This window comes from Procambarus clarkii, chromosome 47, assembly GCF_040958095.1.
Source record: "Procambarus clarkii isolate CNS0578487 chromosome 47, FALCON_Pclarkii_2.0, whole genome shotgun sequence".
Taxonomy (NCBI): Eukaryota; Metazoa; Arthropoda; class Malacostraca; order Decapoda; family Cambaridae; genus Procambarus; species Procambarus clarkii.
The window spans coordinates 34,401,257-34,427,264 of record NC_091196.1 but is presented as its reverse complement, the minus strand read 5'-3'; the positions used below and the strand labels follow the sequence as shown (position 1 = coordinate 34,427,264).

The window sequence follows — 26,008 nt, the reverse complement described above, 5'->3', positions numbered from 1 at the left end:
TGTGGCGCGGGTTCGATTCCCGCACGAGGCAGAAACAAATGGGCAAAGTTTCTTTCACCCTAAATGCCCCTGTTACCTAGCAGTAAATAGGTACCTGGGAGTTAGTCAGCTGTCACTGGCTGCGTCCTGGGGGTGGAGGCCTGGTCGAGGACCGGACCGCGGGGACACTAAAGCCCCGAAATCATCTCAAGATAACCTCAAGATCTCAAGATAAGCAGCCACACTCAAAGTACAGCGCCGCAAAAAGACCAGAGCCAGAGCATAGAACCAAGCCGATAGCATCAGCCTCAAGAACTGGGGTGTGGATCGCCGGTGCGGTAGGTCTGGGGCTCTCCCTTTCCCCTCCCGAGGAGGGGGGTATTATATTGTGGGTTGGGTGTGTTGTTGTCGTTGATCCCTCTTTGTGGACAACCCAACCCCCAACTCGGTAGAGTGCTTATACTTTACCAGGAGATCACCCTGGGCGCTTCTGGCTCTTGGAGAGGGGCTCAACGTCACACATTTAGGGGATGCGGCTCCAATACTTAGCCTCGTTGTCACATGCACACACCCACTCGAGCCGCTGTGACTCCCCACTCTCTCCTTATGTGATATGATCTCCTCAATCCCCCTTTGACTTATTAGTTTTCCGTTCTACCCTGTCCACAGCGATGGTTCTTGGTTCTCTCTCTCTCTCTCTCCTTCTTTCCTACTTCCTGGGAAGCCTCACTACGACAAGGGCAAACACCAGCAAATTTGAATACATTTACTGGACATAGCACATACACAATACATACACACATATAATAATAATAATGAATCCTACACTCTATACTATTTCAGTCAGGTTGCACTCCAACACCATCAGAACTCTATCATCTGCTTATCAAGTGCTATCCTATCTCCTGATTCACCACCTAATACTACCAACCTCCTCAAGTAGGTCAAGTCTTATAACACAATGTTGCGCTATCAGCAAGAGAATATATATCTGGAAACATGTGCAAGGAAAATCAGCATATGAATGCAATAACATAAATATTAGTATAAATGTTCCTTGATATACAACAATGATCAATCGACCACCCTATCAGTCCTAGAACACATATGTATGTCTCTGCAGGTAATCCAGCCTACGACTGTAACTCTATACTTCAGTATAAGTACTCCTTGGCACAAGAATGGCAAACAATCACTCACCTTTCACTGCATCTTGCACGCTAATGACAACCAAACACTCTACCAACTCCCTACAAGTAATTAACCAGAACCTCCCTTCCACATCTGGAAGTTCACTACCCTGACATCTTCAGGTTCTTCCAGGTTTAACTACCAGGATCCTCCGCAGCTCCTCCAGGCTGCTACATCATGAAGTCTTCCTTGAGCAACTATGGTGCTTCACCACTTCTACTATGGTCCTCCACAGCTCTCCTGGCTGCTACACCATGAAGTTTCCTCGAACAGAACTGGAGTTTTGCCACTGGTATTACAAAAGCACGTGACACTCCTCTTCACTGCTTCTCCTCACAGCTCAAGGTCCTACTCTTTACTGTGGGGGCTACTCTTCCTCAGAGTACACTACTCCTTCCACAGTCTTGGAGTCTCTTCCACTAACTCACTCTACTGGCTCGAAGTTCTCAGCAACTTCTTCCAAAGACAAACCACAGATTGTCTAGTTGAGGGTGCTCTCCCTCTGACAGTCTGATCAGGGCGCTCCCACGGCCCACGATAATGTCTCTGGGCGGCTTAACAAACTCTCCTTGCCGTTCAGGACTTGAGACCTCACATTCCCAGCTCGATTCCACAGCTGGAACGTCTGCACACTTCCTTTCTCTTGAAGGTATATCCAACAGGGGATCCTCTCCAACGGGAGCTCACACGGAGCCCAGCTTCCCCTCACGATGTCTGGTACTCAAGTGGGGTCAGAGCCCTCTCGAAGCGAGCCTCACGCCTCCAGCAAATTATCCACATCTCATAACCAGTCATTTATCTATTTTCTTATTCACTGCCCATATTCCTAAACTCTCTTTAAAATTTACCCAATTATTTTTACATATGAATCTTCATGTCTGTATATCTCCGACCTCCTAGTCAGGTCAGGCTTGATAGATAATTCTCAAAGGGAAGACTCGTTTTTTCGCTACCTGGGATCATAACAGGGGAGCAACGCAGACGGTGGCGCGATGACGAATGAAGTAATACTAGTTTGCTTGTTTTTGTTTGTGGAGTTCTATCCACTCGTTCGGCTTTTGGTTGCAATTTTCACCAGAATAGGGGTTTGTTTTGGGACACCTACCTTTCTGGGTGCCTAACCCAGTCGATGGCAGACATAGAATGCTTCCAGTTACACGGGGGTTTCTATAGGCCATTGCTCCCCTTGCCTCTCTAGAGGGGGACAGGTTCTGGCTCGTGGTCCCCAGTAGGCCCATAAGAACTCCATACACATGACTGATGCCAAAGTCTGACATTAGCATATCAGCCTAGTAAGCTCCAGGGAGCCGTAGGGGCTCCCCCAAGAAAAGTTTAAAAAACTGTTGGCAGTCTTTCTAAGATCAGATACTATGTACCTCACCCTCCCCTGGTGACACTTCATTATTCTCTCATCTATCCTTATCTCAACTATGGTATTTGTGCTTGGGGTTCACTACCCAAAATCATTTACATCTTCTAATTACTCAACACAAAGCTGCTCTCAGGACAATATCTAACTCTCGCCCCAGACATCACTCGGTACCCTCACTCAAATCTCTGAGTATGTTAGATATTAGGTCACTGCACAACCTCTCATGTGTAATTTATATATATATAAAATGCTGAACTGTAATGTCAATTCTGACCTTAAAAGCTTCCTAGAAGGTTGTATCAGATGCCATGAGCACCACACCAGAAACAAATACCTATTTGATATTCCAAGAGTACGACTTAATAAAACTAGAAATGCTTTACAAATCAAGGGACCCAGAATGTGGAATGACCATCCTAATCATGTTAAAGACTGTACCTCTCCCAACCAGTTTAAGATAAAAACTAAGTACTACCTAATTAACTTCATGTAACCTACCTCACCCTCAAAATGTCAACCCATGTCTACTATTTTAACCCTTAAGTTGTGCAACACATCATATGATGGGTTGAGTGACTTGCTATAAATTGCGCATCCCATCATATGATGTATTGAAGTACTATGCTAGATTTAAACGGCCCGCGGATAAACGGGATTCACCTCACCTAGATAAAATTGATGGCCTCGTAGAAAGTCTTACTACCATAGAGAATGTGTGCGACTACAGGAGAATAGGCAAATACGTAAAAGGGAAAGAGCGACATTTGAGGATCACCCTAAACGGTGCAAAACAGATGGAAGAAGTACTCAGGAATGCCAGAAAATTACAAAGTGATGAGGATGGGAAAGTGTGGTCGTTAAGACGAGATTTTCAAAAGAAGACAGAGAGAAGCTGAAACTGAACCTCACCGAGGCAAAAAGTTTAAATGAGGGCAGGAATGAAGAAGAAATCAATTCTTTTTTCTACAAAGTGATAGGGGTAGGCAGACCAGTAAAGTGGTACATAAAGGCAAACCAACAAAATCAATAGAGAGAGGGGGAGTGAAAAATAAGGAGAGGGGGAACAAGTTCCTGAAGATTGCATACACCAACATAGATGGAATGAGATCGAAGATACTGGAGTTAAGTGATGTAATACAGCTGCAGACACCAGACATTGTTGCACTCACGGAGACAAAATTTGAAGATGTTATTTTAAATGAGGTCATATTCCCAAGGGGCTACTCAATTTGGAGACGGGACAGAAAAATTAGGAAAGGCGGTGGCGTTGCTGTGCTGGTGAGGGAAATAATGACTGCCAATCCACAAGAAGTTGACACAATAGCACTAGAGATCTGCCATGAGGATAATAAACTAATGATCATAAATGCATATAGTCCACCGCCAAGCAGCACATGGTTAAAGGAGGAGCTAGATAGTAAACACGAAGATCTTGTAACAATAATGAGAGAGATTATAGCGAGAGCGGACAACGATAGATCACGACTGTTGATAGTTGGTGACTACAACTTGAAATCCATAGACTGGGAAGCATATGAAGCTACAACAGAAGATTTTTGGACCTGTAGATTTGTAGACCTCATCCTGGAAACATTCTTGTATCAACATGTTAAACAAGCTACGAGGATGAGGGAAGGAGACGTTCCCTCCATGCTAGATTTGATATTTACCAGGAAGGAGGAAGAGATATTTGACATTCAGTACCTTCCTCCTTTGGGTAAAAGTGACCATGTCTTTTTGGGAATAAAGTATGCAATACGTTATAATCGGAAAAAAATAAGGAAGTTGAAGCAGTTGAAAAACCTGACTTCAGGACAGGACATTATGGCCACCTTAGAAATTTTTTTAGTGAGTATAATTGGACAGACTTAATGCTAGACAAGGAAGTGAATGAGATGCATGTCAAGTTTTGTGAAATATATAATAAAGGCACAAAAAAATTTATACCAAAACAGAGATGCAGAACTAGGAAACAGGATTGGTTCAATAGAAATTGCGAGAGGGCCAGAGACCAAAAGACACAAAAATGGAATCAATACAGGAAGAGGCCAAACCCGCAAACATACCAGCGATACAAAGATGCGAGAAACAACTACACGGCAGTGAGGAGAGAGGCAGAAAGAAATTTTGAAAAAGGGATTGCAGATAAATGTAAAACAGAACCAGGTCTATTCTATAAACTCATAAGCAACAACTTGCAGGTAAAGGATAATATTCAGAGGTTGAAAATGGGAAATAAATTCACGGAAAATGAAAAGGAAATGTGTGAAACACTAAACGAAAAGTTCCAAAGTGTGTTTGTACAAAATGAAATCTTTAGGGAACCAGACACAATAAGAATTCCAGGAAACAACATAGAGCACATAGAGGTGTCTAGCGATGAAGTGGAAAAAATGCTCAAGGAGCTAAGTAAGAACAAATCAGTTAGTCCAGATCGAGTTTCACCATGGGTTCTGAGAGAATGTGCACCTGAGCTCAGCATTCCACTTCAACTGATTTTTCAGGCATCCCTGTTTACAGGAGTTGTAGCTGATGTGTGGAAAAAGGCTAACATAGTTCCAATCTACAAAAGTGGAAACAGGGAAGACCCCCTTAATTATAGACCTGTATCATTGACAAGTGTAATAGTCAAAATATTGGAAAAAAGAATTAAAACTAAATGGGTAGAACACCTGGAGGAAAAGATATAATATACAGACAGTATGGTTTTCGATCTGGAAGATCCTGTGTAATGAACTTGCTCAGTTTTTATGATTGAGCCACAGAGATTTTACAGGAAAGAGATGGTTGGGTTGACTGCATCTATCTGGACCTAAAAAAGGCTTTCGACAGAGTTCCCCATAAGAGGTTGTTCTGGAAACTGAAACATATTGGAGGAGTGACAGGTAAGCTACTAATGTGGATGAAAAATTTCCTAACTGACAGAAAAATGAGGGCTGTAATCAGAGGCAAGGTATCGGATTGGTGGAATGTTACGAGTGGAGTACCACAGGGTTCAGTTCTTGCACCAGTAATGTTCATTGTCTACATAAACGATCTACTAGTGGGAATACAGAATTACATGAACATGTTTGCTGATGATGCTAAGATAATAGGGAAAATAAGAAACCTAGATGATTGTCATGCCCTTCAAGAAGACCTGGACAAAATAAGTAAATGGAGCAACACTTGGAAAATGGAATTTAATGTGAATAAATGCCATGTTATGGAATATGGAATTGGCGAACAGAGACCCCACTCAACCTATAAATTATGTGAGAAATCTTTAAAGAATTCTGACAAAGAAAGGGATCTAGGGGTGGTTCTGGATAGAAAACTGTCACCTGAGGACCACATTGAGAACATTGTGCGAGGAGCCTATGCCACGCTTTCTAACCTCAGAATTGCTTTTAAATACATGGATGGAGAAATACTAAAGAAATTGTTCACGACTTTTATTAGACCAAAGCTGGAATATGCAGCGGTTGTATAGTGCCCATATTTTAAGAAGCACATCAACAAACTGGAAAAGGAGCAAAGACATGCTACTAAGTGGCTCCCAGAACTGAAGGACAAGAGCTACGAGAAGAGGTTAGAGACATTAAATATGCAAAACTAGAAGATAGAACAAAAGGGCGATATGATCACTACCTTCAAAATAGTAACAGGAATCGATAAAATTGATAGGGAAGAATTCCTAAGACCCAGAACTTCAAGAACAAGAGGTCATAGATTTAAACTAACGAAACAAAGCTGCCGGAGAAATATACGAAAATTCACTTTTGTATATAGAGTGGTAGACGGTTGGAACAAGTTAAGTGAGAAGGTGGTGGAGGCCAAAACCGTCAGTAATTTCAAAGCATTATATGACAAAGAGTGCTGGGGAGACGGGACACCACAAGAGTAGCTCTCATCCTGTAACTACACTTATGTAATTACCTTTATCAGGGCTCTTGTAAACAGACGCCATTTAAAAAAAAAAAAAGTCGTGGGCCAAATTCCCGGGTGTGAGGGGCCTCAGTATTGAGTGAGCCACCAAGCCTGATGCACGCAGCATGAGCTCACAACACTGCTGTTCAGCTTGTGACCACAGCATCGCCTAAAAATGCCATAATATGCATGTTCATGCTATTATTTAGTGATGATATTGTTACAGAAGACCCCCTGTGATAAAAATGACCAGGATTCTGATAATAGTAGGATTGTTGTGATAATTAGTGCTGTAGTGGGAGGAGTAATCTTGGTGGGGAGGGAGGTAGCATTGTCTGCTGACTCTGTGTGACCACCTTTTACTGTCTGGACTCACTATACCAGCTTAGTTGTTCCCTATGGTAAACAAAACATGCAGATACGTACATATAATGTATGTATATAAAAGCAAAAACAGTATGGTGGGAGGAGAATGGTGGCGAGTCAGGTGAGGTGAGGGAGGGAGGGAGTGGCAGCCAGTGGCAGGCTGCCACTAGTTGCCACTGCCACTCAGTCTACCAACTTAGTGGTTCGTTATGGTGAACACGAATGTAGATACTTATATATAACGTGTATACAGTGGCACCTCAACATACGATTGCCCCTACTTACGATAATTTCGAGTTACGATATAAATTTAATTGAAAAATGTGACTCGACATCCGATGGTGTCGTCGACATCCGATATCTGTTGGTACACGTTCGGGTTGACCGGTTCCCGTTCACGCAGCCGCCCTGCCTCAGTTTACTACAGCTGCCCGCTTAGTGACGATCGCGCCTATAAGAAATTTTGCGTTTGTGGTGATTTTTTGCATTTTGAACATTAATTATTATATATCACGCCATGAGTCCCAGGAAAGTCAGTGATAAGGATAAACATATGAAAACCCATGTAAGGATGACCATAGAGCAGAAACAAGAGTACAGAATGTCTCTTCCTCAACAATTAAGAAAATGTGTGCAGCATGGGAAGAATTGCAAACCTTTGCTGAAACGACTCACCCAAATCAAGCTGCAGTATGTCGTTGCCTTAACGTAGTCAATGACACTGTGATGCATCATTACTGACTAACGTTAAAAAGAAGGGAAAAACAAATGTCTCTTGACAAATTTGTAGTGAGATAAACAAGCACTGAACCACAACCAGGTCCTAGTGGTATTCAGGCAAAACGTAGGAGAGAGAGTACCCCAGAGAAAACATCACTGTCTGATATGATAATGGAAGAGGACTCCCCTTCCAAACAGCAACAACTCTACTCCTCCCCCCCTCATCACCATCTTCCATATGCCATCAAGAGCCCTCCATAAAGGTAAGTGAAACTTTGGTATTGTATTGTAGTTAGAAAAAAACATTGTATTCAGTATAAAATGTATTTGTATGTTAAGATTTTGGAGGGTGGGGAACGGATTAATTCAAATCCCTTTATTTCTTATGGGAAAAATCGCTTCGACTTACGATATTTCGACTTACGATTCGTCTCTAGGAACAGATTAGCATCGTAAGTCGAGGCCCTCATTGTATATATATTAATTTAACGGCCTATATGGGGCTGTACCCTGGACGTTATTTCCGGAGATCCGTTATTTCCGAAGTTAAGTCGGGTCAGGTAATTTTTCAAGTAACATTCAGGTAAGATATATTTTATACTGTATAACTAAAATTAAATAAAGTTCATTGTGTAATTGCGTTCCAATTTAGTGCCACGCCGACGATTAAGCCAGCTGGTGGCTGCTGCATGGATGATGTGTGAACACGGTCTGATAAAGTCCAGATGGGTGGGAAAAAATTGGTTCATTCCTTTGTATTGTAAAATATTTCATATATCAATCAGTGATTGTTAATATTTTCTCAATAAAATTTTAGAGATGCGTTTTGTTTTACCCTGAACAGTGCAGGTAATGTATTTTTAATGTTATGACACAGGCTGTGGCGGCCAGGCCATACAATGGCGATCGAGCCTTGTCACTGAGAGCTAGCCAAGACGAAATATTTTGAGCTCACCTTTTCTCTGCTAATGATAGAATATACATTTGCAGAGATTAATATGTAACTTTTCTTGAAAAAAAAAAAAAACAATATGTTGAAATACTATAATAAAATTGGTAAATTGACTTACTTTTAATGAAGCTGAAGATTACGGAGCTGTGAAGCTGTGAAGATAACGTCATCCTCTGCAGCGCTTGTTTTATATTGTTCAGTACTATATACAGGGTACATACAGTATGAACACTTATTTTCAGGCATTCACTTCACACAACAGCTAGCCTTACTACTAATTCACATGAGTTCTAATTCTAATTCACAATTGAAAATTATTTCTACTGTATATTTATACTGTACAATATCTTTTTGTCAAGGTTTAAATAATCATTAACACTTACAATACTGTACTCTATCAACACTTTTTACACTAATTTATATGCCTTTCAATCATATTTTAAATCGTTAGTGGAGGCTACATGACTTCTGATGGGAATTCAGCATCAGCGGGTACAACATGGCTTGCAGAGCATTCGTTGCCGGCGGATGCTCCATGACTTGTCGATGGAAATTCAGCATCGGCAGGTGCAGCATATCTTGCAGAGCATTCGTTGCTGGCGGAGGCTGCACAACTTATTGATGGAAATTCAGCATCGGCGGGTGCAGCATATCTTGCAAAGCATTCGTTGCCGGCGGAGGCTGCACAACTTGTCGATGGGAATGCAGCATCGGCGGGTGCAGCATAGCTTGCCGCCGGAGGCTGCACAACTTGTCGATGGGAACTCATCATCGGTGGGTGCAGCATAGCTTGCAGAGCATTTGTTGCCGGCGGAGGCTGCACAACTTGTTGATGGGAATTCAGCATCGGCGGGTGCAGCATAGCTTGCAGAGCATTCGTTGCCGGTGGAGACTGCACGACTTGATGGGAATTCAGCATCGGCGGGTGCAGCATAGCTTGCAGAGCATTCGTTGCCGGCGGAGGCTGCACAACTTGTTGATGGGAATTCAGCATCGGCGGGTGCAGCATGGCTTGTAGGGCACTCATTGCCAGTGGAGGCTGCACAACTTGTAGATGGGAATTCAGCATCGGCGGGTGCAGCATGGCTTGTAGGGCACTCGTTGCCAGCGGATGCTGCATGACTTGTTGAATTCCTAGTGGGTGCTTTCACGAACCATTGAAATCATGAATTTATCTATTTTTGTCTGAATTTAATTTTCTCTGGCTAATATTCTGAGACATTGCTCTCAGCCGCGCGAGTTCACAGAAAACAATGCGGTCACATGGCCAGGCGCAGTACGTTCTAGGTCCGTGGGGAAAAAAGTACCTATTGCCTATACTATATAAGGTATTTAATAAGAAAACAAAGAATTTCGTTTAATAACAATTGTTTTAAAATCTTTTAATAATAATTTAGAATTTTCTTCATAAAACTGAGTCATTTTAAAAGAAAGTTAAGATTTAATATACCACTCTGGATGAACGCTGGTCGCCATGTGAGGGGGGGCTGCCGATGCGAAAACAAACCCAATACCGACCGTTGGTAATATCGACCACCAGACCGGTATAAAAGGCTCCAGATACCGATCTCCCAAACCGGTCATTAATACCGGCAGATCGGTATAAAAGAGGTCGTTAAGTTGAGTGGATACTGTATATTGATGCGGAGTCTTGAAGTGGGTAGAATATAGTTGTGCATTAGCCCTCAAACCGCTAGGGGCCCAAATGGAATTCACACCCACAGGCGCAACAACAAAAAAATCCAAAAAATTCTTTCGTCTTATAGAAGTGTTCATTTTTGTTCCCTGATCATGGAAAAAATAACAAAAAAATCGTAGGTGGCACATTTTAGCCGCAATAGTGCAGGGAAGTCTGGCAAAAAAGGGGCGTTGGCAGAGCCTTCGCCAGATGAGGTCTACTCCGCCCGAGCTGTCAGACGTCAGTTGCCACAAATATATTATTACCTAATTATTTCAATGTCTCTGATTGATTTTTTCTTAGTTTTTTTTGCAGTAATATTATTCCATACAGTGAATTGTGATACATTTATATTATAAAATGTGTGAACTATCGCTGTACTCAAAAATATGATGTGCATATTAGTGATTCAATTATTATGTTCATAAAACAATAAACAAATAGTTTTACTGTTGTTACACTATATACACAGGTTATATATAAGTATTTGCATGTTTTGTACACCATAACGAACTACTAAGTTGGTCTTGTGAGTCAAAAAGCAACGAGGAGTGATCGCCAAACACCAGCGAGCCACTCACTGCCACTCCCTCCCTCAACACCACCTCACTCACCCTCATTCACCTCCCACAATACTCTTTCTGTATTTATTCACTATTCACAGACGTTATATATACATATTTACATGTTTTGTTCACCATAACTGTACATCCAAGCTTGTATGGTGAGTAAAGGCAGAAAGACGTAGCTACTCACACAGTCAGCTGATCGGCGGCCGCCCTCAAGGCCAGGCGCAATAATATTTCTCCTCCAACAATATTGTTTGTGGTGTTATTACACTATATACACACATTATATATAAGTATCTACCTGTTTTATTCACCATATCTGAACAAATAAGCTGGTATGGTGCCCAAAGATCATAGTGGCCATCAGTAAACAACATGCCAAGTCGTGCAGACGACGCTCCTCCCTCACCAAAATGGCGGCTCCCAACCTACTCCTCTCGCTGTTATCTCACACTATACACACATTATATATAAGTATCTACATTTGTGTTCACCATGGGGAACCACTAAGCTGGTATGGTGAGTGCAGTCAATAAATGGTGGCCACACACAGTCAGAAGACGACGCCACAACCCTCCCTCCCACAGCCTTACTCCTCCCTCCATGGAGCACAGTGCTAAATATCACCACAATCCTGCTATTATCAGAATCCTGGTCAGTTTTATCACAGTCAGGGGGCTTCAGTAATACTATCACTGCTAAATAACAGCAGTATCATTTATATTATGGTATTTGTAGGCGATGCTGTGGTCACAAGCTGAACAGCGGTGCTGTGAGCTCGTGCTGCGTGCGCCAGCCTTGGTGGCTTGCTCAATACTGACGCTGTAACACCCAAGAATGTTGGCCTGGATTTTTTTTCTAGGTGGCATCTGGCAACTATCGGTCGTTGCTGTACTATAGCTGCCCCTATCCCAGGCGGGGCGTTTAAATTAGTGCGCTAGACACGAAATCATATATAAATGATGTGCGCGGTTTCGGTTTTGTCACTGATATCATTTATATATGATATGCGCGGTTTGGGGGTTAACCTGCGCATGGCGTATATATACGCCATGAGTAACAAGTCCCACGGTGCGCATGGCGTACATAAGCGCCATTGGGTGCCAGGCCCGATTCAAATGGCCCGCGGTTACACGGGGTTCACATTAGCTTCCTCAGGGCTCTTGTAAACAGACACCATTTAAAAAAAAAATCGTGGGCAATATTCTCAGGTATGAGAGGCACAGTACTGTTAGAGCAACCAAGGTTGGCGCACGCAGCATGAGCTAACAGCATTGCTGTTCAGCTTGTGACCACAGCATCACCGAAAAATGTCAAAATAAATATATAATTGCTATTATTTAGCGATTACAATATTACAGATGACCCCTGACTGTGATATAAATAACCAGGGTTGTGATAATAGCAGGATTGTTGTAATAATTAGCACTATGTGGGAGGAGTAATGCTGAGGGAGATAGCATTGCTTACTGACTGTGTGGCCACCTGTTATTGTCTGCATTCACCATACCAGCTTAGTGGTTCTCTATGGTGAACACAAATGTAGATACTTATATATAATGTGTGTATTAGTGTAATAACAGCAAAAGGATTATGCTGGGAGGAGCCATTTGGGTGACGGAGGTGACGTCGTCTGCATGATTTGTCTAGCTGTTTAGAGGGTGGCCACTATGCTCTTTGGGCACTCTACAAGCTTAGGTGTACAGTTACGGTGCATACAACATGTAGATACTTATATATAATATGTGTATATAGGGTAATAACACTGCAAATAGTATTGTTGGGGGAGAAAGTTTAGTGCGTGTGACCTTGAATGAGTAAGGGAGCCGCCAGCGGACTGTGTGTATAGTGACGACTCCAAGTGCCTGAACTATATCAGGTTAGCTGTACAGTTGTGGTGAACAAAATATATACATACTTATATATAACGTCCATATATAGTGTAATAACACCACAAACAGTATTGTTGGAGGAGAAAGTTTAGTGCACGTGACCTTGAATGAGTGAGGGAGCCGCCAGCTGACTGTGTATGTGTGTAGCGACGACTCTAAGTGCCTGAACTAACTATATCAGCTTAGTTGTACAGTTGTGGTGAACAAAACATGTTGATTCTTATATATAACGTCTGTATATTTTGAATAAAACATAAAACAGGATGGTGGGAGCAAAAAGTGGGCGAGTGAGGCGTTGTTGAGGGAGTGGCAGCGAGTGGCTGGCTGGTGTGAGGCGGTCACTCCTCGTTGCTTTTCGACTCTCAATACCAACTTAGTGGTTCGTTATGGTGAACAAAACATGCAGATACTTATATATAACCTGTGTATAGAGTGTAATAGGAGCAAAACCATTTATTTATTGTTTTATGAACGTAATAATTGAATCACTAATATGCATATCATACTTTTGAGTATAGCGATTATTCACCCTTTTATTATATAAATATATTACAATACACACTATTGAATAATATTACTGCAAAAAACTAAGAAAAAATCAATCAGGGACATAGAAATAATTAAGTGATAATATCTTTGTGGCAACTCGCTCTGTCAGCGCAGGTGACTGACTGACTCTGACGACCGCTCTGTCAACGCCCGCTTTTTGCCAGACTTCCTCGGTCAATTGCGCCCAAAATATGTCACCTACGATTTATTTTTTGTTTTTCCTGTGCTCAGGGAACACTGCCCGAAACGCTTTGCGTAATAGTGGCTTTAGGCATTGTATGTACTAGCTCTGTTTATTAATCCAACAAACTTTGTAAAATCTCTTTATGTATGTACCTTACCTAAATAAACATTTATTTATTTATTTATTTATTTATATTAACATTTTAAGAAGACGAAATAATTATTTAGAATTTTTTGTTTTCTTGCGCACAGGGGTGTAAATATCCTCAGGACCCCTGAGCAGTGGAAGGGTTAATGAAGCTGAAGATTACGAAGCTGCGAAGATTACGTCATCCTCTGCAGCACTTGTTTTATATTGTTCAGTACTGTATACAGGGTACATACAGAATGTACACTTATTTTCAGGTATTCACTTCACACAACAGCTAGCCTTACTACTAATTCACATGAGTTCTAATTCTAATTCACAATTGAAAATTATTTCTACTGTATATTTACACTGTACAGTATCTTTTTGTCAAGGCTTAAATAATTATTAACACTTACAATGCTGTGCTCTATCAACACTTTTTACACCAATTTATATGACTTTCAATCATATTTTATATCGTTAGTGGAGGCTACACGAATTTTGATGGGAATTCAGCATCAGCGGGTGCAACATAGCTTGCAGAGCATTCATTGCCCGCGGATGCTCCATGACTTGTTGATGGGAATTTAGCATTGGCGGGTGGAGCATATCTTGCAGAGCATTCGTTGCCGGCGGAGGCTGCACGACTTATTGATGGAAATTCAGCATCGGCGGGTGCAGCATATCTTGCAAAGCATTCGTTGCCGGCGGAGGCTGCACAACTTGTCGATGGGAATTCAGCATCGGCGGGTGCAGCATAGCTTGCAGAGCATTCGTTGCCGGCGAAGGCTGCACAACTTATCGATGGGAATTCAGCATCAGCGGGTGCAGCATAGCTTGCAGAGCATTCGTTGCCGGCGGAGGCTGCACGACTTGTTGATGGGAATTCAGCATCGGCGGGTGCAGCATGGCTTGTAGGGCACACAATAGTGAACCACTAAATTGGCATGCTGAGTGGCAGTGCCAGTGGCAGCCCGCCACTGGCTTTAGCGGTTAACCCTTCAATTGCGCATCGCATCATATGATGCTTTGACCGACTTGCAGTAAATTGCGCATCGCATCATGTGATGCTTTTGAGTACTACGCAAGATTTAAACGGCCCGCGGATACACGGGGTTCACCACACCTTCATCAGGGCTCTTGTAAACAGACGCCATTTAAAAAAAAATCGTGGGCCAAACTCCCCGGTGTTAGGGGCCCTCAGTATTGAGTGAGCTACCAAGCCTGATGCACGCAGCATGAGCTTACAGCACTGCTGTTCAGCTTGTGACCACAGCATCGCCTAAAAATGCCATAACATACTTGTTCATGCTATTATGTAGCAATGATATTATTACTGAAGACCCCTGACTGTGATAAAACTGACCAGGGTTCTGATAATAGCAGGATTGTGGTGATATTTAGTGCTGTGCTCCATGGAGGGAGGAGTAATGCTGTAATTACCTAAGTGTAGTTACAGAATGAGAGCTACGCTCGTGGTGTCCCGTCTTCCCAGCACTCTTTGTCATATAACGCTTTGAAACTACTGACGGTCTTGGCCTCCACCACCTTCTCACCTAACTTGTTCCAATCGTCTACCACTCTGTTTGCGAAAGTGAATTTTCTTATATTTCTTCGGCATCTGTGTTTAGCTAGTTTATATCAATGACCTCTTGTTCTTAAAGTTCCAGGTCTCGGAAATCTTCCCTATCGATTTTATCAATTCCTGTTACTATTTTATATGTAGTGATCATATCACCTCTTTTTCTTCTGTCTTCCAGTTTTAGCATATTTAATGCCTCTAACCTCTCTTCGTAGCTCTTGCCCTTCAGTTCTGGGATCCACTTAGTAGCATGTCTTTGCACCTTTTCCAGTTTGTTGATGTGCTTCTTAAGATATGGGCACCACACAACCGCTGCATATTCTAGCTTTGGCCTAACAAAAGTCGTGAACAATTTCTTTAGTATATCGCCATCCATGTATTTAAAAGCAATTCTGAAGTTAGAAAATGTGGCATAGGCTCCTCGCACAATATTCTTTATGTGGTCCTCAGGTGATAGTTTTCTATCTAGAACCACCCCTAGATCTCTTTCTTTATCAGAATTCTTTAAAGATTTTTCACATAATATATATAGGTTGTGTGGGGTCTATGTTCTCCTATTCCACATTCCAAAACATGGCATTTATTAACATTAAATTCCATTTGCCAAGTGGTGCTCCATATACTTATTTTGTCCAGGTCATCTTGAAAGGCATGACAATCATCTAAGTTTTTTATCCTTCCTATTATCTTAGCATCATCAGCAAACATGTTCATATAATTCTGTATACCAACTGGTAGATCATTTATGTAGACAATAAACATCACTGGTGCAAGAACTGAACCCTGTGGTACTCCACTTGTGACATTTCTCCAGTCCGATACATTGCCTCTGATCACTGCCCTCATTTTTCTATCAGTCAGAAAAAATTTTCATCCAGGTTAGAAGCGTACCTGTCACCCCTCCAATATTTTCCAGTTTCCAGAACAACCTCTTATGGGTAACTCTGTCGAAAGCCTTTTTTAGGTCCAGATAGATGCAGTCAACCCAACCATCTCTTTCCTGTGGGAGGGAGAGTGGTGGCGTTGTCTTCTGACTGTGTGTGGCCACCTTTTATTGACTGCACTCACCATACCAGCTTAGTGGTTCGCTATGGTGAACACAAATGTAGATACTTGTATATAACGTGTGTATAGAGGGTATAAACAGCAAGAGGAGTAGGGTGGGAGCCGCCATTTTGGTGAGGGCGGTGGCGTCATCTGCACGATTTATCATGTTTACTGGTTACCACAATGGTTTTTGGGCACCATACCAGTTTACATGTACAAGTATGGTGAATAAAACAGGTAGATATTTATATATAATGTGTGTATATAGCGTAATAACACCACAAACAGTATTGTTGGAGGAGAAATATTAGTGCATCTGGCCTTTAGGGCGGCAGCCATCAGCTGACTGTGTGAGGTCCTACGTCTTTGTGCCTTTACTCACCATACAAGCTTAGATGTACAGTTATGGTGAACAAAACATGTAAATACTTATATATAACGTTTGTATATAACAGCAAAAACAGTATGGTGGGTGGAGAATGGTGGCAAGTCAGGTGAGGTGAGGGAGGGAGGGAGTGGCAGCCAGTGGCGGGCTGCCACTGCCTGCCACTGCCACTGCCACTACCTCTCAGCATACCAACTTAGTGGTTCGTTATGGTGAACACGAATGTAGATATTTATATATAGCGTCTGTATATAGTGAATAAAAGCAAAAACAGTATTGTGGGAGGAGAATGTGGGTGAGTCAGGTGACTTGAGGGAGGACGTGAGTGGCTGGCTGGTACTCGGCGGTCACTCCTCGTTACTTTTTGACTCATAATACAGTGGTACCTCGGAATGCGAGTGTCCCTGTATGCGAGTTTTTCGGAAGACTAGCAGGATTTACTCCAAAAATATGTCTTGGAAGGCGAGGGTTACCTCGGGACGCGAGTTTGTTGATACTGTACAGGCCGACTGGCGCGTGGTGGCATGGCGATCGCGCCTCAGTTTACCAGTGTCTCGTCTCCAGTGACTATCCCACCTGAATTCTTCACAAGGATTTACAGTTTTTTTTATCGTTTTTTTTGCCATTTGAGCATAAAAGTTGTGATTATATATCTTGCCATGGGTCTCAAGAAAGCCATTGGTAAGGTTCAACCTAAGAAAATAGCTGTGAGTAGAGGCAGTAGAGGATGTCCCTTTTTGATTAAGAAAATGTGTGAAGTATGGGAAGAACTGCAAAGTTTTGTTGAAAAAACTCACCCAGATAAAGCTGTAGCAGGCCGTTGCATTGACCTTTTAAATGATAATGTGATGTCTTACTACAGACAAGTGTTAAAATGTAGGGAAAAACAAGTGTCATTAGACAAATTCTTAGTAAAACAAGCAAGTCCTAGTGGTATGCAGGCAAAATGTGCCAGAGTGTGCATACTAGTGAAGTCCTCACTTCCTGATGTGATAACGGAAGGGGACTCCCCTTCCAAACAGTAACTCCTCTCTTCCTCCCACCTCCTCATCATCTTCCATACGCCTACAGCATTCAACAGCAAGGTAAGTAATAACTTGAACATAGTTTTGTAGGTTTATTTAGATGAATTAGGTATAAAAATTTAGTTTGATGTGGGGTTTTTGGGGTAGTCAGGAACGGATTAATTCATTTCCCTTTATTTCTTATGGGGAAATTAGCTTCGGAATGCGAGTTTTCGGAATACGAGGCGTCTCCAGGAACCAATTAAACTCTTAAACTGAGGTATGCCTGTAGCTACTTAGTGGTTCGTTATGGTGAACACGAATGTAGATACTTGTATATAGCATCTGTATATAGTGAATAAAAGCAAAAACAGTATTGTGAGCGGAGAATGTGGGTGAGTCAGGTGACTTGAGGGAGGGCATGAGTGGCTGGCTGGTACACGGCGGTCACTCCTCGTTACTTTTTGACAAATAATAGCAACTTAGTGGTTCGTTATGGTGAACAAAACATGCAGATACTTATATATAACCTGTGTATATAGTGTAATAACCGACAAAGTATTTGTTCACTGTTTGATGAACATAATTGAATCAACAATATGCACACCATATTTTTGAGTACAGTGATGATTCACTCATTTTATTATATAAATATATCACACTTCACACTATTGAATAATATTACAGCAAAAAACTACAAAATATCAATCAGAGACATTGGAATAATTAGGTAATTATCTCTTTGTGGCAACTCCGGCCTGACAGCTGGCGATCAACAGACCACCTGGGACGCACGCTGAGTCAGCGCCTGTTTTTTGCCAGACTTCCCAGCCCTATAGCGGGCAATATATGCCACTTACGATTTTTTTATTATTTTTCCAATGATCAATGATCAGTGAACACAAATTAACAGGTTAGGAAGAAAAAATATTTTTTTTTTTTTTTTTTTTGGGTATGCGCCTGTGGGTGTCAAATGGTATATAGCCATGCGCCATTTAAGGGTTAAACATAATACAGGGTACAAAACACAATCAAATGTGCCCATAGTAGGAAAACATCATGTAAAGGATTTGGGAGTAATGATGTCTGATGACCTAACGTTTAGGGAGCATAACCAAGCAAATATTGCGTCAGCCAAAAAAATGATCGGATGGATTACGAGACTTTTAAAATCCAGGGATTCCATCACAATGGTTGTACTCTTCAAGTCACTTGTGTTGTCTCGTCTTGAGTACTGCTCAGTACTCACTTCCCCCTTCAGAGCAGGAGAGATTGCAGAAATAGAGGGAATACAGAGAACATATACTGCACACATAGACATGATAAAGCACCTAAATTATTGGAATTGTCTCAAAGCCCTCCAAATATACTCACTAGAAAGAAGACGAGAGAGATATCAAATAATATGCACGTGGAAGATACTGGAGGGCCAAGTTCCAAATCTACACAGTAAAATAACAACATACTGGAGTGAACGTTAGGCACAATCAGAGAACACTGTATAAACATCAGAGGTCCACGGTTGTTCAACACCCAGTGAGTATAAGAAATATTGCCAGAACCACCGAGGACATCTTCAAGAGGAAACTAGATTGTTTCCTCCAAGGAGTGCCGGACCAACCGGGCTGTGGTGGATGTTTGGGCCTGTGGGCCGCTCCAAGCAACAGCCTGGTGGACCAAACTCTCACAAGTCAAGCCTGGTCTTGGGCCGGGCTTGGGGAGTAGAAGAACTCCCAAAACCCCATCAACCAGGTAATCAACCAGGTAGCCTAAGTTACTTTATAATTTATTGAAAGACTTTTGTTTTGTTTTATTAGTTTTATATAATTGTAATATCAATATAGCTATAGGTTAAGTACTTATTGTAATTAAGAAGCAATAAATGCTATTTACATGCTTGTCCTCCTACACTCTCAGGGTTAGGTTAGGTTGTGGTTTTCTATACAGCTTGTCAGGTATACTCTAATATTCACAATATTTTGGTGCAATGCTGGCGATTTAGTATATTTATGTACTATTTTGATAGTCATGATTGTACTTATTACATTTAGTATTAAAATGTACTGTCTATTCGGAGGGTGTGCTGGTGCCAACAGGCATTGCTCATCCATTCTTTGGAATCATCTTAGGCCCTGGCTCTTAGATTTTCATCCCCCTTTTTGTCCGTTGCTGTTTGCAGAGAATGCGGTGGTGCATTTTCTGCAGGTGGCTTCGTCTAATTTCGGCCTATGTCGGACTTGTTGGTTCTCCTGTGGGGGAGGCAAGGGCGTTGTGGTCTTGCCTGGAAGGGTTGCGCCAGGTCTCGGGGTTCCTTTGGTCGTCGTAAGCCAGTAGTGCCAGATTCAGGACTGGCCCTTCCTGCAGAGTCGTTGGCGTTTGGTCGATGCAATGATCGCTCTGGGTATTGGTCGGGCTTTCGTAAGGGTCATCGGTCCTTTTGCGGTTCGCTTCTGTTCATTGAGCGATAGGGGGGAGGCTGTTTACCTGGTCCCACAATTCATGGGCATTTAGGGTCGTCTCCTCTGGCCTGTGATGGCATTGGGTCATTCTTCCTCCTTTGGGGGGATCGGAGCTGGCAGGGCGGGCCTCTTCTCCTGCGCTCTGTCAGGTCATCATGGAGTGGGTTTCCAGCCAGTTTTCAGTTCCGAAATGGGACTGTGCAGATCTGCGATTCATTCACTCAAGATCTCAAGAATTCAGGACTTGTCCCATCTGAACCCCTGGGTCTTTTGCCCCTCCTTTTGGATGACCGCTGTCTCAGGTCCGGCTACTTTTGGCACCAGATGCCTGGTTGGTGTCTCTGGACCTCCGGGACGTGTATTGGCACATCCTGATTCATCTGGGGTTCAGGGTTAGCTCGGTTTTGTCATGGGGCGACAGGCTTACTGCTTTTGTTGCCTGTCTTTCTGTTTGAATCTGGCACCTCGTGGGTTCACACGTCTTACCCGGGTCATGGTGACCCGTTTGTGTCTGTTAGGGGTTCAGGTTCTGATTTACCTTGACGATTGGCGGGTGTCGGCTCCCAGCCAATCTGCGTGTCTGCTCACCAGGGATTTGGTTCTTTCCCAATTCACTGGGCTTGGGTTCTTGGTGAACTGGAGGAAGTCTCATTTGGTTCCCTCTCAGGTTCGGACTTGGCTGGGTCTTGTGTGGGACTCTTGGACCGCTTCCTTATCTCTCCATCCTGCGGCGATGTTGCGGCTGCGGTTCTGCCTACGACTGTTTTTGGAGGAAACCTGTCGGTTCTTCGAGCGGCTGTGTGGGAGCCTGAACTTCACCGTGCTGGTCTACTCGTCGGGTCGGATTTGGCTTCGGTGACTGTTCTGGTTTCTTCGGGGGCATCCCTTCCGCCTCTCTCGCGATCGCTGGGTTCAGATCTCGGGAGCCTTGCGTCGGTTGTTGTGTCGCCGGTTTCCTCTGAGGATTTTTCTGGGGTTCTGTGCCCTGACGCCTCTCTGAGCCCTCGCTTGATGTGTTTATGAATGCCTCGTCACTCGGCTGGGGTTTTGTGACCAGTGCTCACCTAGCCAGCCAGGGTGGGTGTGGTCCGTCCTTCCATCGGGCTCACAGCACGGTGCAGGAGTTTGCAGCAGTGTGGCTTTCGCTTCAGCGGGTTCGTGTTGCTCGCGGAGCCACGATCCAGCTCCATTCGGAATGCTCCCCGGTGGTTTATTGTCTGAACCGCAGGGGATCGATGTGGTCCTTGCCTCTTTAGGACTAGTTGCTTCAGGTGACTCATCTGCTCAGTTCTCGGGGTTTGGTTCTCCTGGCGGTTCACATTCATGTGGTGTCAAACATCCCGGCGAACGGCCTGTCTCAGTTCATTTCCCTATACGCAGAATGGATGGTCGACGCCGACTCATTCAGTTGGCTCTGCCGGACGTACGGGCGCCTAGAGGTGGATCTCTTCATATCGGTGTGGTCAAGGCATCTTCCAGTTTCCAGTGTATGTGGCACCCTTCCCAGACTGTGAGGCAGTCAGGTATCGATGCCTTTCGGCTGGACTGGTTGAGGTGGGGTTACCTGTACCTCTTCCCACCGGTTCGGTTGTTGCTCCTGGTCTTAGCTCGCTTAGAGATGCTTACCTCTTAATGCTTTCGTCAGGAAGTATTAGTCCTTACTTAGAGAGAGTAGTCCTGTTGGCTCCTTGATGGCCAACCCAGCCCTGGTTTCAGGCTCCTCTTGTTCGATGTCCGAACCCGAGGGTCTTCCTGTGGCTCTGCCTCTTTCAGCGGATCGGTCCAGTCCGGTATGTGGCTGGTTCGATCTTCTCCTCCGCTCTTGGTGTCTGGTCTTTTTGACGTGGATTTATCACCACTTGTATGGTTATCAGGTGGCTTCATTGATGATGTCCCACCTGAGAGTTTCGTCTCGACGGCAGTATGAAATTTCCTGTCAGTCCTTTCGGCACTTGTTTTGTCCTTTCTCTCTCGGTTGTTTCAGGACCGTCATCATATGCCAAATACTGTCGCCTCATTTTGTTCAGTGCTGGCGGAGCCACTGCAGATTGCATTTGGGGTGGATGTCACTTCTGCTCCGTTCCGCAACCTTTCTCGGGTGTAGTTTCACCTCCGGCCTGCTCATGTGCCACCTGAGCCGACCTGGTCATTGGACTGGGTGCTCTCTTTTCTCTCTTCTCCTCAGTTTGTGGTGGCCCCTCGGTTCAGAACTGTTTTTAAAGGCTCTTCTTGTTGGCATTGGCCTCTGGGGGTAGGGTCAAGGAGCTTCATGCTCTCCTCCTGCGCAGGGGTTTCTGCTCTTTCGGTCATGGAGGTTTGTTCGAAGGAGACAGGCGTCTCCTTCTTTTCTGTCAAAGAATGAGACTGCTGCTTTCTGGAGGGGTCCTTGGGTTGTTGATGCTTGGTTGGTCAGGCCGGGGGTGCATCATGTTTTGTGTCCGGTTGTCGCCCTACTTCGTTATTTGCGCACCACGGCTTCTGTGTCCGGGGATGCACTTTGGGATGATCCGGTTTCCCTTCTTCCCTGTTCGCGGGTACGGGTCTCTCAGGTCGTCCGCAGGGTTATTAGGTCTAGCCAGCCTGCGGTCTATCCCCGTACCCAGGACTTCGTAAGTTTGCTACTCATGCTGCCGTTTTTGGGAACATATCCTGGGTTGACATTCGGGCACAGGGTTTTTGGCGGTCGAACAGGGTCCTGGCTGCACTCTACCTCGTGAACGTTCCTGGGCCGAGTCAGGCCTATGTCACTTTGGGTCGACTTTGAGTTGAGGTGTGGAGCACTGACCGCCTCCCGGGGTATGTCCCCTTCTTTCCTTATTCTTTGGTGAAGTAGCTCTGGGGAGCCGTAGGGGCTTCCCCCAGAAAACCAGCATTGAATGTAATGAAACGCCTTTTTCTGGGAGAGTCCGGGAGGCTCCCCCGGCAACCCTCCCTCCCTCCCTCCCTCCCTCCGGTCGGCGGTTTTCACGTATTTTGATATCCAGCCTCGGAACTGAAGGTGTGGATTGCCGGCATGGACGTCTGGGGCTCCCCCTACCCCCCTCCCGGGGAGGGGGGGGGGGAAGCTGCACAGACATAATGAGTGGCTCGTGTGATGTCATGCTTGTTTGCTCGTTTTCCCTTTGGGAAGTTCTGTCCACTTGTTTCGTTATTTTCTTTGGTTTCACCAGAATAGGGGTTTGTTTTGAAGCGCTTACCTTTTTGGGTGCCAGTCCTGGTACATGGCAGATATAGAATGCTCCAAAATCACATGTGCATTTCTATAGGCCATTGCTCCTCATGCCTCTCTGAGGGGGCCAGGTTCTGGCTGTGGTCCCCGGTAGGTCTAGAACTCCACCCACATCGACTGATGCCAAAAGTTAAAACTATCCTTATCAGCCTGGATAGCTCTGGGGAGCCTCCAGGACTCACCAAGAAAATGGCGTTTCATTACATTCATTGCCCTGGTTTTTTGAGCCTGCAGGTCTCAGAAGCAGCCAGCTGTAGTTTGTGTTGATTCACTAACTTTCTGGGTGTCTTCTTCAGTAGTGGCATAAATGAATAACTTGATATATAAATGCCATAGTTTCCTGTTCCCCTATGAGGGGATAGGTTCTGGCACTAGGTCCCAAGTAGGACAGAGAAGTCTGCCTCTGATGGCATCTACATTGGAGTTGGTATTTTCAGGGAGCCACCGGGGTTCACCCAGAAATTGGAGTTTCATTACATTCAATGCTTGTTTTTTCAGATTAACTGCTGACGTACAGGACTTCAAAAGCTCCTTCAAAATGTGTGTCTCCCAAGGATTTCGTAGTGTCGCTCAGGTGAGCTTTACTCTAGCTTTAATATATACTGAGCCTCTTCAATTATATATCACATGTGTTTTCAAGGGCTGGTTACTTTAAAATTTCAAGATGTAATAAGATATTCATTATAGAGAAAAGCACCATTTAAGTATGAATATTTAGCATGGTATGAAACTTTACCAAGTGTTTTATGAACTCGATAACACTTTACCAAAGTGAAACATTGTCAGAAAATAAAGGCTCATCCTTAAGAGGTGTTTTTCACCACCTATTAGTTAGTAGTTTCTACTCTGCTTTAAAGTTACTTCTTCAAATACAGTATGTTTTCTTTTGTTATTATTCATAAAAACATTATTTTCTTAACACTTTTGCCCGCCCGGCTAAGGTTAAAAAAAAAGCGGTATGTGCGCGCGGCGTTTTTGTCGCTTAAGCGTCAAAACAAAAATGTGTATTCTCTTTTTACTCTCCTGACCTTAGTTCTCGAGCTACGTATTTCATTTTGGTACCAACGTGTTTGCAATAAAATTCTCTAGAAGAACATCAGTAAAAAAGGTCACGAAAGGTATAGGGATACCAGCACCAAATAAAAACCTACGTAGATGACTCGCCGTGAGCGCCCAACAGCAACACAATGTTTTTACTCTTGGGATTGTTATCACCTCCACACTTGTCCTACAGCGTTAATTTTGGTATCAATGGACTCGCAATGAAATTCCCAACACGGTGATATGAATATAAACGTAGAATAATGGTTGCGGCCCACCCGCAAGAGTGTGGGAAGTGGCGGAACTGTTACCCGGTATTGGTGACACGTCGACGCATGTGCGATACGGTGCTTTGAAAGTTTATACTTACAGTATTTCACTGTCCTGACATTATTATTCTATGTATGTCATTCATTTTTGTGCCAATGTGTTTGCAATAGAATGTTCTATGAGCCCGTAGGTTAAAAAGATCAACAAAGTGTAAGATAGAATAGCGCCAAATATAAAACAACGCTGGAACATATCAGTGAGCGTCAAACACACACGAAATGTTTTTACTGTTGTTATGTTTGTCAAGTTTATACTTGTTGCACACAGTTATTTTTGGTTGTACATTGATCGGAATAAAATTCCCTAAACAGACATATGCATATAATACATGATATGGGGGAAGCATTACCAGTATAAACGGCTAAATTCACCCACCTGCAACCCGTTTGGGACACTCATGCAGACACGCTACACCCAAAAAAAAATCTATGAAGGTTCGAGTCTACTTACGGCAGTTTATGTGATACAGTGTTCATTCTGGTATCAAAATACTCGTTTCAGTTTGTAGTTCATGCGATTTTCAGAATCAACTGAATCACTGGAGGTTCAACATTTGAGTCAGAGTCAGAGTATCTGACAAAACCGTCTCGTCAAATGGCAGTGTGCCAGACATCTCGGGTTCTGATTCGGTTGCTGCTTCAGTTTGAGGTGTTGAAGTGAACAAAGGCCGCCTCACACCAGATGGTCCGGGAGTTTGCATGGCGTCAGCATAGGCAGGACCTGTGTCAGCATTTATGTCTGGAGCGTGCCGCAAGTGTTGAGATACTGTTGCTGTTTGAGGCCAATCTTACGGGTCCCAGCACAATAGGGCTCAAATTGCCACCTCATGGAACTGTAGCAATGTTAGTTTTTTTGATCAGTTGTGTTGTATTTGTACAAAACAAAGGCATTATGCAATGCCATTTGCAGGAAATAAACGTTATCTTTTTGGTCCACTTGTGAGTTTTCCTGGTAAAATGGTAATACCATTTGATCGAAGTGGTCCACACCTTTCATGAACTTATTGTACCATGCACCCTAGTGGTGAGAAAGAGAACCTCATGGCGCGCAGTTTGAAACAAACCCAAAGTAAATCGGATTAAAATTGAATTTTATACAAATATTTTTTTGAGGACATCATTTTATGTCCACATTGCGGAAGCGGTTAGGCAAACAGGACTCCAGGTAATGTCCTGATCCGCAGAAAGTGTTAATATTCCTGTAACTGTATTTGACCCTTAGACACTGGGGTCGATGATATTGTATTTGCTGTTGAGAGTCTCTTGTGGCTTTTGTTTGTATCTTGGTGAGATGGCTTCCAACTATTAGACTGCATCAGCTGTGGAATTCTGTTTAACCCTTGTGTTGCTCAGGGCTAATTCGTATTTGTCACCCACAAATTTGTGTTCTCTGATCATGGGAAAAAATAATAAAAAAATCGTAAGTGGCATATATTACCCAC

General features: G+C 43.5%; 1 protein-coding gene across 10 annotated transcripts in view; it reads left to right on the top strand.

Moving 5' to 3' along the window:
• Nucleotides 1-26,008, top strand: part of LOC123762901 (mitochondrial potassium channel ATP-binding subunit) — an 848,556-nt gene that overhangs the window by 367,858 nt on the left and 454,690 nt on the right. For all 10 annotated transcript variants that reach the window (XM_069302215.1, XM_069302213.1, XM_069302219.1 and 7 more), the window contains one exon: nucleotides 23,695-23,770. In XM_069302215.1, coding sequence (XP_069158316.1) covers nucleotides 23,695-23,770 — 76 coding nt within the window. The remainder of the gene's footprint in view (nucleotides 1-23,694; nucleotides 23,771-26,008) is intronic.